This window comes from Sitophilus oryzae, unplaced genomic scaffold (genome assembly GCF_002938485.1).
Source record: "Sitophilus oryzae breed Bouriz unplaced genomic scaffold, Soryzae_2.0 scaffold_1059_pilon_pilon, whole genome shotgun sequence".
Taxonomy (NCBI): Eukaryota; Metazoa; Arthropoda; class Insecta; order Coleoptera; family Curculionidae; genus Sitophilus; species Sitophilus oryzae.
Window position 1 is genome coordinate 2,877,852 of NW_022145681.1, and position 18,009 is coordinate 2,895,860.

The 18,009-nt window shown below is 33.3% G+C and overlaps 1 protein-coding gene across 1 annotated transcript in view; it reads right to left on the reverse strand.

Annotated features, from left to right (window-relative positions):
- Positions 1–691: 691 nt before the first annotated feature.
- Positions 692–18,009, reverse strand: part of LOC115876706 (ATP-binding cassette sub-family B member 6, mitochondrial-like) — a 36,690-nt gene continuing 19,372 nt past the window's right edge. Inside the window, exons 11-16 of the mRNA XM_030892596.1 lie at positions 16,343–16,550; positions 16,092–16,270; positions 15,895–16,009; positions 11,789–11,929; positions 8,425–8,546; positions 692–1,016 (exon numbers count right to left, since the gene is read on the reverse strand). Of these exons, the coding sequence (XP_030748456.1) occupies positions 899–1,016; positions 8,425–8,546; positions 11,789–11,929; positions 15,895–16,009; positions 16,092–16,270; positions 16,343–16,550 (883 nt within the window). The 3' untranslated portion in view covers positions 692–898. The remainder of the gene's footprint in view (positions 1,017–8,424; positions 8,547–11,788; positions 11,930–15,894; positions 16,010–16,091; positions 16,271–16,342; positions 16,551–18,009) is intronic.

Sequence of the window (18,009 nt, forward strand, 5' to 3'; positions counted from 1 at the left end):
ATTTCCGTGACTTTTTACGTAAAAAATGTCTCTTGGTAAAAATCGCCACGAGTAACCGTTCTCAAGATATTTAGAATGGAAATAGTCAATACATGTCATTATTGACAAAAAATAAACACGTTGAGTAGATATATGTATATTTTTTTACTTATTGTTGTATACAGGTACGAACGAAAAGTTATTACTCTTCAAACCAGTTAAAAAATATGTAGGTGGCGCCCTCTACAGGTGAGAGTCATATTGACATCAAAATCGAATTTCTCATGTCAAAAAACTCCCAGATACCAATTTTCATCCAAATATTTACGTTACTTCAGAAATTATTTAGGAAAATCGAAATAAAACAACTTCTACACCCTGTATCTCTGAAACTAGCCATTTTAGGACATACATTTATACGAACTTTTTTAATTATTTTTGTCTGCAGAATATGGAATACAGTTCGGACCACCCTGTATATGTATATATTTGGATTCGGGATGTCAATTTAAGTAAGAATCAGCAGGAATGGTACCAGGACTCAAGAACAATTTCGTTTTTGCAGACCAGTTATTGTGAAAAATTACATTCAAAATTGTTTAACTGTCAAATTGATCATAAATGTTATTCAGTCATAAGGTATCCCTGTTACAATTTTTGGTAATAAATTAATTCAATAATAAAAAATGGACAGCAAAAATTAAAACTGAAATCAAAATCTATAAAATGTATTAACTGATACTAACTTGTTTGTTATATTGGACTAATAACTTATAATATCCTTAATTGAAAATACACTAGTTGGCTAAAATAGGCTTTACATAAAATAAATATAGTTAAAAGTATTTTAGAAAGTCTTTAACGGCAAAATACGCTATTCCATGTTTAGATAGAGTTACTAAAAAATACCTTAAAATATTTAAAACCTTGAAGTAGTACTATGTTCTAAGCTATTTTCCGCAGAAGTTTCTTTACTATCCAACTGTTGCTTCCACATGTTGGCATATATGCCTTCTTGTCCAATTAAATTTTCGTGTCTAAAAATAATGAAACAAATCTGACGAAAGGATCATCTAACGATATATCGACTTGAAGCCTCCAATTTCTCCAAGAATCCTTATGTTTTTATTAGGAGTTAAATTAACATAGTAGTATATATCGACATAACAATTTCAGTTAGGAGATATTGTAGGATAGGAGTCGATATGTCAACTATTATAAATTGAAATGACCTCCGACAGCGACATCTCTAGACAGCTGATCAAAACAAACAGTATAAATAATAGCATAGTATAAGAAAACTATAGTAAACGCCACGAATGTTTGGGCGTGATTCATCGGTCGCTACCATGTGAACTAAGCTGTTCAAGGTCACATAAAACTTAATTCCAGTGCTGTTACCGTAAACCAGGAAAACCGTTTACGCCCGTTGCCTCGTCGTCCTTCAATCTTTCCCTCACCGATCAGCTGTAGGAAACTATATTTGTTATTTCGAAAAATATGACCAAAATATGCTGCTTTCCGTCGTTTTATTGTAGTCAATAGTTCTTGGTCCTTACACATTCTTTCCAATACTTCGAGATTTGCTTGAGAACCACTGGATCTTTTCTGGATTTTCTTTCTTGTAAATTTAATCTACTACCTATGTTGCCATATTATCAAGAAATTATTTTTTTTAAATAAAAACTAAAAAAAATTGCAAAAAAATTCCAAAAATATTTTCAAAAAATTCCGAATTTTCAAAAAAAAATTATTTAGAAAAAAACCTCATAGGCGTGTTTCTGGGGTTGAACTATACTACCAGTTAAGTTAAAATACTTGCACTTATTTCTGGGACACCCTGTATATGGTTACATAGTAGCGCCGCGCCGCCTCGCGCTTATAACCTTGAAAAATTAAAGCGTGTTATCAAATCGGCTAGTTTACAGTGAAAGCAGGCAGGCACCGTCAACCAGCGTTCATCGGCGTTCTCGCTTTTGCCGGAACGAAAATTTATTTATTTCTGCTTTTGCACGCGCCGACGGCGCACAGGGGGTATTAAGAACTAAAAGTTGGCCAAAATTATGTTTTATGATTTTTTTGCTTTTTTGCTAGTAATATTAATTATTAATTAGAGGAGAGGTTGCTAATATGGAACCCCATTTTGTTTTTCCTACACAATATTTTTCCTCTACTCTGAAACCCTTTCCACCGATCAAATGTATATTATAGACGATATTTGAGCGAGGATGGGTGTTAATAGGGTAAAGACTATTTCCTTTAAGAATCTATTTAAATCAATGTTTTTTTTGGCAAATATTGGCAAGATTTTTGTGCATATTCCAATGCTGGAGACTTTAAGCATTGAACGGATACTAATTTCCATGCGGAATATTGCCGAATAGTCTTACACCTTATAAAAATGCCACTGATTTTTTAAATATAAAACATTATAAAAAAATAGAATAGAAGGAAACGTTAAAATAAAAATATGGCATAAAACAGAACAGAGCAAACACACAAAGCTGGCTCTGTATCCATCATGACAGTTATTATGAACAATTTGCAAAAAAAGCACTACAAACAATTCCACTATTTTTATAATCTTAGAAATATTCAGAATACACTCAAGATAATTCATACTTTTAACTGAAATATATTATTTATTTGACAGTCAACTTACGACTTAAAAAAGCTAATAACTAATAAACGTGCTTACATTTAGTATTTATAGATTTGTATTCAGTTAAGATAAAAAATGAAAATAAAAAAAATATCACTTTTGGCCAGGTTTATAGACCAAATACATCTATGTGCGGCCCTGGCGAGGCGGGCGCGGCGTTTAAATATGGTTTGGTTAGGTTAGGTTAGTTAATCAGGTAAATTTCCTCTTAATTATCTACTTCCGAATCCTTCTCGCATCTCCGAAATAGCCATATACAATACACGTGATGCATATACGCAAAGTTACGCATCTGTGTATTGTTATATGGCTTTTTAGGAGATGCGAGATGCGAGCGATATTTGAAGATGCGAGTGGTCAAGAATAGGTCCCCAGAGACGGCGCTGGTTGCCGGAAAGCAGAAACCTGCCTCCACTATGTTCGTACCCATATAATAATCAATATATAATCTGTTGTAATTTGTTGTTTTAACTGTCAAAGTCTTGTCAAAACATATATTTGGTTATAAATATAAAATGGAATGCCCCATTGGTCGCACTGCAAGCACACCAATGGACTGACGCACAAAAACGAATCAATCAAAGAAACGCGATATAGTATCGTCTTTGTCAATCACGCTAACATTTTAGAATAAGTAGGAGGAGCGCAGGCAGATGATTAGACCGAGCCTCTAAAAACCTACGTCTGCGGTAAAAATTTACGTTTTTAATGCAAAAATGATAGCGCGCGTGGCGATTCTAACTTCATCAAGCGATGAATCACTCCCAAACATTCGTGGCGTTTACTCTAGTAGCTTTACTCCTTGTCAAATCCTTTGTTCTTTTTCTGCCACCTTATATGACCTTGTTCTGGCGTCCCGTGACCGCTGACGTAACTGTATAGTCGTGGTATATAACTAGGCAAAGTATAGTCGTGGCACTCGCCACAGTTTCACAGAGATGTTTTTAGGAAAATATATGAGTTCACAATAAAATAAAATAAAAAATTGGCGCCGGGAGGCACGTATAGCCGCCCATACTAAAATATGTTAATAAAAAGCATTTTTTTTATCTCAAAAACTGCGACTTTGACTGATTTTGAAGTTATTACAAATTTTGTTGCAAATATTATTCCTGATCTTAAATTGAAAACCGCGTTTCGCTAGCTACTGTAATTTTGGAGTTACAATTTTTTAAATTTTTTAACCCCTTCCCATACCCCCTTACCAACCCCCACCCCCATCAAAAACTAATGGCTAGATTCTCGGGTCTTCTCGGGTGCCAAAGTATTTTTGTGCCAAATTTGGTTAAAATCGGTTTAGCGGTTTCTGAGTTATCGTGTTACAGACGGACAGACAAACGGACAGACACCATGAAAATATTTTGTATTTAGGTCATTTATGACCCAAATAACTCATTTTGAGTGAAATTAAAAAAACTTTTTTTTTGTCTATCTTAATAGCCTACCATACCTGTTGGTGTGGTTGGCTAAAAATTGATTGATCATCAAGTAAAAATTTGCTTGAAAACAGAATATTTTCACATTTCGTGTAAGTAACAATTTTTCTGTATCTGAAAATCTTCTGATGGGAAGAAATGCGGGAAAAATAATAATGACATATTTTTATATCATCTTTTTCAAAAATTTTCTACACCTTTAAATTAATAAAAGTATTATTATCGTTTATGTAATTGACTAGTAAAAATCAGGATAAAACATGATAAAAGCGTAATTTTAAAAACTAAAACTACACTTAATATAACTAAAATGACTTAAATGTAACACGCCTTTCTTATTACTCGTTCGCGTCGAATTAATCATTTGTAATGGTGATAAGATAAAGCGAAGCAAGAATTTCCATTAACATACAACCGGAGAAAATTTTCTCACATTTATGTCAGCATGAGAAAAAACAATATGGCGATATTATTATATAACTTGGTAATACTTGAGGAGTAGTTTCATCTCGTTGGAATTTGACTTCCGTTTGCCAAAAATAAGCTTTTTACGTCAAGCAGTTTAAGCAGAATCGTGGTTAAGAAATTACCCAACTTTTTGGAACACCCTGTATGATTTTTAAAAAAAATTCAAAATATGTAAAAAAACAAATAAATTATGCTTGTCCAAGCATTTTCCCGAAAGACTAACCGTTTTTTAAATAACAAATATTGTAATATTTGAAGGGCGTTTTCAGTTTTGCAGCTGTTCTAATTCTGAACATTCACGTTTAAGCCATTCGTTCTTTGCTATTCTAATTTAAATCACATGATTAAAATTATAAAAATAACTTGATTTAAATCACGATTTAAATCATGATTTAAATCATTTGATTTAAATCATTTGATTTAAATGCCAACCCTGGTTTTCACCCTCTTGGAATTTGAGATTCGAGAAACCCCTCCTTATCGAACCTCTACACCCCACAGTCAATCCGTTTGCCAAAAATCAGCTTTAAACGTCAAGCAGTTTAAGCAGAATCGTGATTACTCAATGGTCATATTTTATGAAACAGCCTGTATAAATTTATAAAAAATCTTAAAATATGTAAAACAACAAAATAAAATATACGTGTTTAAGAGTTTTTCCAAAAAACTCAACGGTTTTTAAATAAAAAATATTTGAGGGATAGTTTCACCCCCTTAGAATTCGAGTTTCGAAAAATCCCTTCTTATCGAACCTCTACACCCTAAAGTCAATCTGTTTTCCAAAAATCAGCTTTTTACGTCAAGCGCTTTAAACAGGATCGTGATTAATCAATGACCAGATTTTTCGAAACATCCTGTATACATTTTTAAAAAATCTTAAAATATGTAAAAAAAACAAACGCGTTTAAGCGTTTTTTAAATAAAAAATATTGTAATATTTGAGGGATTTCACCCTCTTGGAACTGGAATTTCGAAAAATCCCTTCTTATCGAACCTCTACATCCTAGAATCAACCTGTATGCCAAAACTGAGCTTCTTACGTTGAGTGGTTTGAGCAGGATCGTGATTAATCAGTATGTCAGTCACTTGAGGATTTTATATAATATTAAGTATAGATAGGGATTCGATGAACAACTCTCTCTCTCTCTCTCCCTCTCCCCCCCCCCTCTCTCTCCCTCCCTCCCTCCCTCTCTCTCTCTTATTAATCTATCAATTAAAATACAGCTATGATGCGTTAAAGATAAGCGAGTATCGAAGTAGGTACGAAATGTTCCATGTAAATCGTCGCGAGTTGACTAGCTGTCTATGAGTAAGCTGTGGCGTAACCAAGAACTGTTCTCTGCTATGTTGGAACAAACCTATTCTTTTCAATCAGCAAAAAATTGAGCTTGGAGAATGATAGAATAGACACGAGTTTCTGAAGGTGTTTTGGAACCTGAAATGTATACAAGTCGAACAATACAGAAGAGAAAATAAATAGTTTTAAATTAGCGTATTCTTTTTGCTGCCAAGGTTAATCTAAAAATCTTTACGCGAAATCCGAACCGTGATCCTTGTCCACATCATTGTGAATGGCCTACCGACTTGGTGAATGTCTAAATCGACTATTACGAGATATCCGATCTCACGAACCGGCACGAATGGGCAGTGTGTGCCAATAGATTTACACTTTTGCCATGGAACCACAGCACGACAGAGTTTCCAGACGGTCACCCGTCCATCCTTTCGCATCGTCTGACGTTGTTTAACGATTATTATAACTAATTATAAAGATCGAACCGTCAATATAATAATAATAATGATAATAATAATGCACAGCTGAATCTGCTTGATATAGAAACACGAAATTTGGCAAATGCGTTCCTTAAGTGATGTAGCAAATGCGTTCCTAAAGTGAACACTAAGAAGGGATTTTTGGAAATTCGGCCGCTAAGGGGTTGAAATTAGAGGGTTAATATAGTAGGTATAAAAAAAATAAAATCTGTGAGTATGAAATTTTGCACGGACGCTCCTTGGGTGGCGTAATTATGCACTAAGGGGCGATTTTTGTAAAATCGCCCTCTGAGGGAATGAAATTGGGGGTTAATATTGTAGGTATAATAGTTTTTTTTTAAATCTGTCCTAAAACGCACCCGAAACTGCTTGACACAGAAACACGAAATTTGGCAAATGCGGTCCTTAAGTGATGTAAGTGAGCACTAAGAAGGGATTTTTGGAAATTCGGCTGCTAAGGGGTAGAAATTAGGGATAGAAGGTTGCATAAAAAGTTGTTAAAATCTGTTCTAGAAGTACGAAATTTTGCACACTTAAGCGGCGTAATTGAACACTAAGAAGTGATTTTCGGAAATTCAACCTTTAAGGGGGTGAAACTACCGAAATTGGGGGTGGAAGTTTGTAGATTTTTTTTTTAATTTGTCGTAGGAGTATATAATTTTGCGCAGAGATTCTTAAGTGACGAAAGTGGATACTTGATTTTTGGAAATTTATCCCCTACGAGGGTAAAGTTAGGGGTGAAAGTTTGTACAAAAATTTGTTAAAATCGCTTCTAAATGGATGACAGTTAGCCCAGAGGTTTCTTGGGTGACATAATTGAACACTGAGGAGCGATTTCTGGAAATTCACACTATAAGGGAGTAAAGCTTGATTTTCATGCATCCGTTGTCCGACGATACGATATTAATTGGCTGAATTTAAAGGCTTCGATCAGTCTTCAAATTCAACCAATAAAATTAATATCGTATCGTCGGATAACGGATGCATGAAAATCAAGCTTAAAACTGGTGGTGAAATTTTGCATAGGTATATATTTTTTTTAAATTAGTCCTAGAGGTATGATATTTTGTATAGAGCTTTCTTAAGTGGCGAAAGTGAGTACTTAGAAGCGATTTTTGGTTAGGTTAACCAAACCAAACTCACCAGAGAGGTGAAAGTTGTCTCAAAAATTTGTTTGTTTGAAATGATTACTTAGTACTCGAGTAACGAGTAAAATAAAAACACTAAACCATCACAATACACCAAAACACTTTTACTTTTACACTGGACGCGCGTTTCGCTAACCATGTTAGCAGCATTAGCAGATGATTAAGACTAACTAAAAAATACAATTTGAGCGTTTATATACTCGCTCAGTGGGTACCGAGTGGCCAACCGAGTCAGAGCTCACCGAGCGTTTCCGCTACTAGAGTAGTAGGAACAAAGAACTTGAAGGAATTGGACTGTTGTGTCTGTTCATACTATCTTTACATTTATTAATTCTGATGCTTTCATATGCATCTAATTGCCTGTAATTTGAGACTTGCTGAATTAATTTTAAATGATTAAGATCTATACAATGTTCTTTATCAACAATATGTTCAGCAACGCAAGATATATCCGGTCTACCATATCTTATCTGAGCTAAATGTTCTTTAAATCTAGTTAAAATTGATCTTCTAGTTTGCCCAACATATTTCTGATTACAGTCTTTACAAGAAATTTCATAAATACCCGACCTTTCCAGTGGAGGTGTTTTATCCTTTGGATTACCTAATAATTGTTGTAATTTATTATTAGCACTATACACAAGTTTATAATTGACATTCTTAAAAATTCCTTTTGCCCAGGCCACGCCCACTCGGTACCCACTGAGCGAGTATATAAACACTCAAATTGTATTTTTTAGTTAGTCTTAATCATCTGCTAATGATGCTAACATGCTTAGCGAAACGCGCGTCCAATGTAAAAGTAAAAGTGTTTTGGTGTATCGTGCTGATTTAGTGTTTTTATTTTGCTGTGTAACACCAAAGATTCCAACTCCCAACTGTAATAATGAGTAATCAACAGTAACGAAAATCAACATCACTAGTAATAATCAATGAGACTGTGAACCATTATACTTACTTTCCCCGTTCTACTATTTCGCCATCCTTCAAAACTAGTATCTCGTCAACGTGTATTACTGTTGATAATCTATGAGCTACAATAATAGTCGTCCTATTTGCACACATTTTGTTAAGTGAATCCTATAATAAAAACAACAAATGAACATAACTATTGAGAAATAATTGTACAAAATAAAAATTTATATCGTTTCACAGCAATATATTAAGTTGGTAAATAAGTGCTTTGATTTATTTAGTTATTTATTAGTTATTTTATTTTATTAATTATTAGTTATAACTTATAACTTTTTTATTTTTAAAACAGATGTAAGAACCCTTATAACTTTTTTATTTTTTCAGATAAAAAACGCGATTTGGTATGTTAGTATATGACATAATTTAGGCTTGGGTTGTAACAATCCAAATTTAGCTTTAACTAGGTTTAAAAATATATACCAATTTTTCTTACAAGTTAGATCAAACTCTTATTTATGCTGATAAATAAATTTATTGCATTTAATTTTTATAAACAAATATTCATTACAGCTATATTTCATTATCTTTCTTACTCTCCTTTGCTTAATTTATTTTGCTTTCCATGCCATATCTCAAGTCAGTAATCAATCAGTAATCTAAAATATAATTAAAATTTATTATCTTATGCTAATATAAGCAAATTCACCAAAATATTACCTTTAATTTCTGGACTTGTTTATGTTTCTGAATGTTGGCCTATTTGCCGTAATTTGGAGTAGTTCTGCGGTACTGCTTGTCCTTGTATTATCTTAGAAGATTTATTAACAAGTGTGGATTGTCTCTAAAATATTATTTGATCCTATATTTCATTATAGAGCTCAAAATGAAGTTATTTACCTGCATATTTTTTGAAATCTATCATTTGTTTATTTACTGCAAATTGTAAGGTTAACAATTATTATTAATAATGTCATTTATATTTGAATTGCTCAGATCAGTTGAGATGAGTGAATTCGGCGCATACACGCTGTTGTCAGGTTGAGCAGTACTTCCTTTAAATTCTGATGTTTGTATTTTCTGATAATTATTGATTGCATAATCGACATCTTTTCCGTAATATTTTGTATGCATCGTCACCGGCATAAGGTTTGGTATGTTTGTGTTTGAATGGTTATTGGAATTTACTTTTAATTCTAAGTAATGTTTATTTTGGCAATGTTTCTAAATTCCCAGAATATTAAATTGCAACTTTGCAGTATAAGTCAAATTTCTTGGGAGCGGAACTCTATCTGATCGATGTAGGTTTCCCATTTTTCCCTTCAGCTTCAAAGCAGGTTTTTTAGTCAGTGTAATTTGTTGGAATTTTCCTGTTTTACCCGTTTGTTGGGGATAATCACTGACTAGAACTATAAGGGATACTTTTGCTGTTTGAGTTGTACCTTACCTTTTAAAAGTATCTCTGAGCCGTTTTATACGGGATTTTAATCTGCTCGTGGCTGGGAAAGCCTTTTGATTTATTTCTTTGTCATCGTCGATTTTCTTGGGAAGAGGAACTTAAAACCACCACCTGTTCCAGTAATTTCTGCTTTCTGAATCCAGCAATTTGAACATCCATCTATTAGAAAAAAAAACTAGATTTTTTGTGAAGCCCAGCAAGGGCTTTTTTTGGACCAGGCTTTTAAGACCAGGATTTTTCCACCAGGCTTTGAGACCAGAACTTTTTTTGGACAGGATTTTTCTTTTATACGAGGATTTTTCTACGAAGCATTTTTCTGGCTTGCTTTTTCTGACAGACTTTTTCCAGTACGTCTCTCTGGAAGTGGTATCCTTCTGAAGCACTGAGCTTGGCAACTACGTCGCTGGATCAGGTTTGAAGCAGAAACAAGTAAACGTTTACTGAAATTTTATCTTCCCCTATTATTTGTTTTCCCATTTCTTACTTACCTTTTTTTTTATCTTATATTGATTCAAGGTTCCAGAGTTTAAGGTACATACATACGGTTCAGTTTTCAATTTTTAATTAAATTTAGTATATACAACGTCATCAAATTTGGTTCATTTTTTTTTTTTAATTTAATATCATTATACAATACTCTATTAATTTATCTTAGTGTTTCATTCATCCCTTAATTTTTTATCTTTCTAATATTTTCTTTTAATAACAAGTCTTGTTAGATTCCAAGAATATCTTGGTGGTTTTCTGGCTTATCTGTGCAAAGCCAGTGGCGCTTAAAACCCACCCCATCTCTTCGGCAGAGCTAGGGCCTATTTGCACGCACACTCCACAGTTTAATAAGACGTTTTTTTTTTTTATTTAATTTTTTTCGGTTCTCTATAAATTTTTAATTTCATAATTTTTCTTTTCAATTTAATAATTTTAAAATTTAACAATTTAACATTTTTTTTTTTAATCAATTTCCTTCAAAGGAAACGCGTGGCAGATTGACGTATTCAATTGTTTTTGGTCATTTCCTGCTTCCCGAAAATGACCCATTTTTAAATGGCGCCCGCGGTATATTTTTACTTTATTCGATAGAAAATTACTCTGAACAGAATAACAATGCATATGTCATTTCATATTTATAATTTCCGCTTAAAAAATCGTATTTTAAATTTCAATTTAGAGTTCCATTGCTGTGTTAAAAACACTAATTTTTAATCATGAAGCGTTGGAAAAATAAATCGTCTAATGTTTTTCGTGTCTTGTCCTGGCCGGTTAAAAGACGCCTAAATCATATTTTTAATCATATCTCAATTTTTTCAAATGGATCAAGCGTGGTTCATTAGCATATTTGGAAAAGCATTTTTTACAAATAATTTGGTACCACACACCTGGTATTTCGACTCAAATTGTCGGTATGAACCGCATGTTACAATTCCAAATTGACACATATGCGAGAATGTCAAAAGTTGACATATGATATGTCATTCCATTCAGAATGTTATTTTCTATCGAATAAAGTAAAAAAAACGAGGGTGTCGTTTAAAAATCAAAAGTTGTAGTCATTTCCGATGAAACAAGAAGTGACCAAAAACAATTGATGAGGTCAGTCAATCCTAATTATTTGTGTCATATACTAACATACCAAATCTCGTTTTTTTTACCTGAAAAAAATAAAAAAGTTATAGGGGATGAGCCACTTTTAACACGCACCCGGTATTAAAGACAAACCAATATTAGTTTCTCCCAAAACATATTTTTTATTCAGTTCATCTGAAAAATATTAAATTTTAGCTGAATGACCATACTGCTGATTATGTATTTTCGTCGGAGTTAAATAATATAGTTCGGCGTTATTTAAACTTGGCATTTAAATTAAGAAAAATAAAATTCATATTACACACACACAAAACACTGTTATACTTTCATGATTATTTATGTCATTTTATTTAATAAATATACTCACTTGTATATTTCTTTCAGTCTGCGTATCCAAAGCACTGGTAGCTTCATCCAAAAGAATAATTGCAGGAGCCTTTAAAAGAGTTCTAGCGATAGCCACTCTTTGCTTCTCACCCCCACTCAGTCTCAATCCTCTTTCACCTACCTGTTGAATTTTAAATGTATGTGTATTCATTAATGAGTAAAAAAAGGTGTTATTGTTAGAAACATTATGTATTAAATATAGGCTTGGTGCATTTCACTTGATTTCAACAAATTCCGACCGCAGCGCTTCAACGGAAAAAATCTGAAATTATCAATATATAGTTCACGCCGTCATGTTGATCGCATTAAAATAATATTGAAATCGTTGTTTTGTCATAATATTTAAGTATTTAGTTTGGTAGTGCAGTTATTGAAACTATAACACTCAGGTATGAGATTTGTGTGATGTAACGCTGTTTCGGGTAGTAAAAAATAAGTGAAAAAGAATTCGAACTAGGCGTCGCGTCGTGTTGTGTTGTGACAATTTCTAATGTTAATAAAATTGCCGAAAAAATGTTAACACGTAAAGGAGATCGTAATTAGGGTGTTGTTGGGTGCAATAACATTCAATAACTCAACTTTCCCGGATATTCAACTCTCCTGAAACAACATTTTATAGCTTCATCACACCAATTTGATCAAAAACAAAAATGAATTCAAGCAGTTCGTTGAAACAAGTAAGTAAACAAAGTGCTCGTTACATAATCAAAAAATTAAATAGACATATACTATGAGACAATAAAATATAATTTGCAATATTAATGGTATAGTTTTTTTAATCAACTAGTGATTAAATGTTTTATGAATATCTTCTAAAATTATAATTATGTACCTTTAAAAAATTTCGTTATAGCCGAAATAGCCCCAATTATACCTCACTAGCAAAACCGGTGAAAACTATGCTCGCTACCGTAGTTGAACAACTCATCTAAAAAGTTTTTTTAACTGGAATAATAAATTATAATACGTTAGATCTTCTGAAGATATCAAAATATTTACTTTTTTATTTTTATTTTTAGAATTTTCACAAATTATACTTCCTAACACTTTTAGAATAATTAAATAATAAAATTTTCATATACTCGCTATTTAAACCTGTGTATTTGTATATATCGATTGTTTACGATATTCTCCGATGGTGGCAGCACCGTCGGAGAATGCACCAAGCCTATATCAAAATAACACACTAATTCACCACAATACATCAAAACACTTTTGCACTGGACCCACGTTACGCTACCCATGTCAGCATCATCAGCAGATGATTAAAATTACACTAATATCTACAAATTGAGCGTTTATAAGGCGTTCAGTTGGCACGGAATAGGCATGGCAAAACTAGCCAAGCGTAATAATTAATTACCGAAAAAAATAGGAAATAAAGTGGTTTTCCGTATTGCAGTATATTAGTGTTTTATTTTGCTTTTTTAATACCAAAGGTTGGAACGTTTGGTGTTACACAAATATAGTTAATTACAAAAAATAAGGTGAAAGTACATCAAGTATGTGGCTAATTACACAGGCCGACATGATTTTTGTAACACGAGTCAGTTGCAGAATTTCTTCATAAAAATATGCTTCTAATAACAGAAAAAATACTCCTGAAGCTCCTACACGTACCACTTTTCAGTTGCCTAATTACGCCTCTTTTTTGCAGGTAGTCAATTTTATAGATGTCAGGTATTAAGTCTAGGTAGATTCGTTTACATACAGGTAAATTTTATGATGGGATGATTGAAAGGGACGCATTTTGTGCACTATAATATATTGTGAAAAACATAAGAGAGTTCAGTTTTCAGTTGATTTTCGACGTGAGTTGTTCTATGCGTGTAGATAAATAGTACGAAAATGTCAAGTCAAACGCGCCGCAGTTGTAAAGTGTCTCCTGATCGATTTTGTTACATTTGTGGAGAATTTATGGTGCAATCACAAGCCAGACCATTTTCTGAAAATGTGAAGAAAGCCTACTTCAAGTATTTTGGAGTTTTGGTTGGAGATCAAGACAAGCAGTGGGCTCCTCATGTGTGCTGCGTTACTTGTAGCGTGTCGCTTGTGCAGTGGATGAAAGGGAAGAGGAAAAAATGCCATTTGCGGTTCCAATGGTATGGCGAGAACCAACTAACCATTTTGACGATTGCTATTTTTGCCTGACGAAAACTGAAGGTTTTTCCAAAAAACAAAAGCACAAGATCGAGTATCCCAATTTGCCGTCTGCCATACGACCTGTTCTTCATGGTGCAGATCTCCCAGTGCCGATCGCGCCCTTAGACTGGCAAGGTATTGTTTTGGAAGATAAGGAAGATATTGAATCAAACAGCTCTGGAGACCAGTGTACTGATCCTACCTTTACCCCAGAGGGCGGTTCCGACAAGCCACATTTGATTGTTCAAAGCGAGTTGAATGACTTAGTGCGTGACTTGGGGTTATCAAAGCAGCAGTCAGAACTTCTTGGATCCCGGCTTAAGGAATGGAATCTGTTAGCCAATGAAACAAAAATCACCACTTTTAGAAAAAGAAATGCTCCGTTCTCTGCATTCTACAGTATGGAGGATTCGTTGTGTGCATGTACTGATATCGATGGCTTAATGCAGGAACTTTCTATAGAACATTCTCCCTGTGAGTGGCGCTTATTCATAGATTCGTCGAAATATAGCCTAAAAGCTGTGTTATTGCATAACGGAAATTTAAAACCCTCTATACCAGTTGCCCATTCAGTGACAATGAAGGAAACTTATGAAAATATGCGCATGCTTTTAGATAGAATCAACTACAACAGGTATAAATGGCAGATATGTGGGGACTTGAAAGTTATAGGAATTTTAGTGGGACTTCAGGGAGGATTTACAAAATATTGCTGTTTTCTTTGTTTGTGGGACAGTCGTGCAGTAAATCATCATTATGTACAGAAAATTTGGCCAGAAAGAAGTGAATTTCAACCGGGTTCCCAAAATGTCAAGTATATCCCTCTTGTAGACCCCAAAGACGTCCTCCTGCCTCCTCTTCATATCAAACTTGGCCTCATGAAAAACTTCGTGAAAGCTATGAATAAAGAAGGTGATGGATTTAAATACCTAAGGCAAGTCTTTCCCCAGTTGAGTGATGCCAAATTGAAAGAGGGTATTTTTATTGGACCACAAATCAGGAAATTGTTGGACGACACAAATTTCACAGACACGCTTACCAGGCAGGAACTCAGAGCATGGACCTCATTTGTTAGTGTAGTGAGGGGATTTTTGGGAAACAATAAGGATGCGAACTACGAACAATTGGTTAATGAGCTTTTAGATGCTTATAAATCGCTTGGTGCCCGAATGTCTTTAAAAATTCACTTTCTCCATTCTCATTTGTCATTTTTCCCTGAAAATATGGGTGCTGTCAGTGATGAGCAAGGTGAGAGATTCCATCAAGACATAAGGACAATGGAAATTCGTTATCAAGGACGATGGGATCCAGCCATGATGGGTGATTACTGTTGGTTTTTGAAGAGAGAAGACGCGGTCCCTCATAAAAGGAAAAAGTAAAAGTTTTTGTTTATGTTTTGATCTCGTTTCGATTGTTTTTGTACTTTTTAGGTATAAGTAATGTTTGAGGAGTGTAAACTATAAAATATAATCGGTATTAGGCTTAAGAAGTTCTTAAATCATGTTTTGAATAGCTATCTTAATATATTGAATATTGTAATATTGAATGATGTTTTATTAATGTAACAAAAAAACCTTACGTGTTACGACTTTTTTTTTGCCACTTTCGTGATTAGATAGGTTCATTCTACCACAATATCCTATTGAGCTTTGTGTTACATCGAAAAATTTTTTTTTTGTCGGCCTGTGTTATTAATAGCCATTTGCTTTAATATCTCGATATTACGGTATTATGGTAGTCCGGTATTATGGTAGTACACCGTCATCAACCGGTGGCTCTAAAATTGTAAGCATTTTTTTTATTTTCAAAGTTCATTATTTCAGCTATTTGCAATTTACATTAAAAATGACAAACTGAAAAAATGTTAAAATGTATAATTCGACAATTTCTATACTAGTTTTTGAAACAGATAAACAAACTGTTACACTAAAAAGGTAATAATACCTGCGTGTCATATTGATTTGGAAAAGTTAATATTCTATCATGAATATCAGCACCTTTAGCAGCGTCTATCGCATCAGCATCTGTAGCTGTTAGTCGGCCATATTTAATATTATACCTAAAAAAGAAAATATAAAGTCATTCATAAAAAAATACACCCACCAAATCTAAATAAAAATTTATAAAAATGAATTACTTACATGATTGTGTTATTGAAAAGAACTGTATCTTGAGGAACGACACCAACTGCTCTCCTTAAGGACTCTTGTGTAACTGTCTTAATATTGTGACCATCTATAATTATCGATCCTGTTTCTATATCATAAAATCTAAATAACAGTCTTATTATTGTACTCTTTCCACTACCGGAAGGGCCCACCTGATATCGTTATAGAAATATATGCATGTTAAAAGAATGTTGCAATATAATATTAGTGCAATAAATACTCACCAAAGCTACAGTTTTGCCAGGAGGTACAGAAAAAGTTATATTCTTCAGCACTAGTCTTTCCGGTACGTAATTAAATGTAACATTATTAAATTCAACAGCTCCTTTCTTAACCACCAGAGGTCCAGCCCCTGGAGCGTCTATAATGTCTTGATCTTCTTTCAGCAAGTCAAACATATTTTCCATGTCAATAAAATTTTTCTGAATAGATCTAAAAAATTAGTTTTAACAATGTGTCATAAATTATGTCCTTATGTTATTATTCAATTACAGAACTACTTAACAAGAGCAAATAGTAACTAGTTTTTTAAAAAAAGTTTTTAAACAAATAAAACATATGAATGGGTCCAATAAATATATTAATGGACCTATCTTTTAAAAAAATATTTAGGCCACATACTAAGGGCTGACAACGGTTAGTCATGGGTCGAGATTTCCGTAAGTAAGAAGAGTACAATGGCGTTTATAATTTACTTAACAAAGAGAGAACAGTAGTTGCCAAACGCATGAAATAAACCGAGAAACTACGCACATTGCTAAGAGATGTGGAAGGGGATAAGCAGATTTGTTGCAGTCAACCGGTAGACCCAATCAATACCTCTGTCAGTACTTAAAATTCTAGGGAAAGGTTTACGTCATGCGTTCAGCTTCACGATTTAATTACGTCTCACGATACTTATATATTTATTAACGAGTCGTAATTTTCCCTATAAATTAAAAAGTTTTAAGTGCAAGTTAGAGACACTTGCATTTTTTGTAAAAATAAGTGGAATTGAGTTGGTGTTCGACAGTGGTCGCGCTATTAGAACTCTGAATTCAAAAATCGATATCTCGTAATCTATTAAAAATAATTGATTGTAGTTTTTTCAACACCTGATCGTGAAAACTATTTTCTCATAATTTTTATCAACTCCAAAGACATCTAAATAAAGGGAAACAAAACAATTTACATTTATCGCGATCACGAACCGTGTTCCGCAAAAATCGATTACAGATTTACGCGGTATGTTGATGAGTTCCAAATGTTATTATTGTTATTAATGTTTTTGGGTACCCCTATAGAAACGTTAAACTAAATATTTGTATAGATATATAACTTTAATTAATATACATAGATTGTGCCAGGATTATACCTTTGAAATTATTTTTAGTTTTCTAATTAAATTATATTAGGGAAATTACAATAACTAGCGGCATCGCTGTGGATTCAGCTTTACTACGAAATTGTCGAAATCTGTAGGAATTACGCTGACATTTGACGTTTTCATTCAACTTATATTTGACAGCGCGCGGTTGTGAGATTTCTGCGGTAGTTGAAAGTTTTTGTAGCTTTTGAACAACTTTCTAATAATTATTAGTGTTTATTGCAAAGAAAACTATTTAAAGTAGTTTTAACTATCTACGATGGTTTGCCAATGCATAGTATGTAAAAAGGTAGATTATTGTAACCCGGGAATTGATATTTCGACGGTAAGTGTCATTATGTTTTTTTATCTTTAGCCAAGCTTATAGTAGCGTAGTTAGTTAGTTATAAGTAGATTATTAAGTTTAGTTATAAGTAGATTATTAAAAAAATACGTATATTTTCTTATTTGTTGGCGCTTTCGATTGTGAAATTAGAGTTACCGTCAGGCAAAACTAGTTATAATGAAAAATTGGTCTGAGGCAAT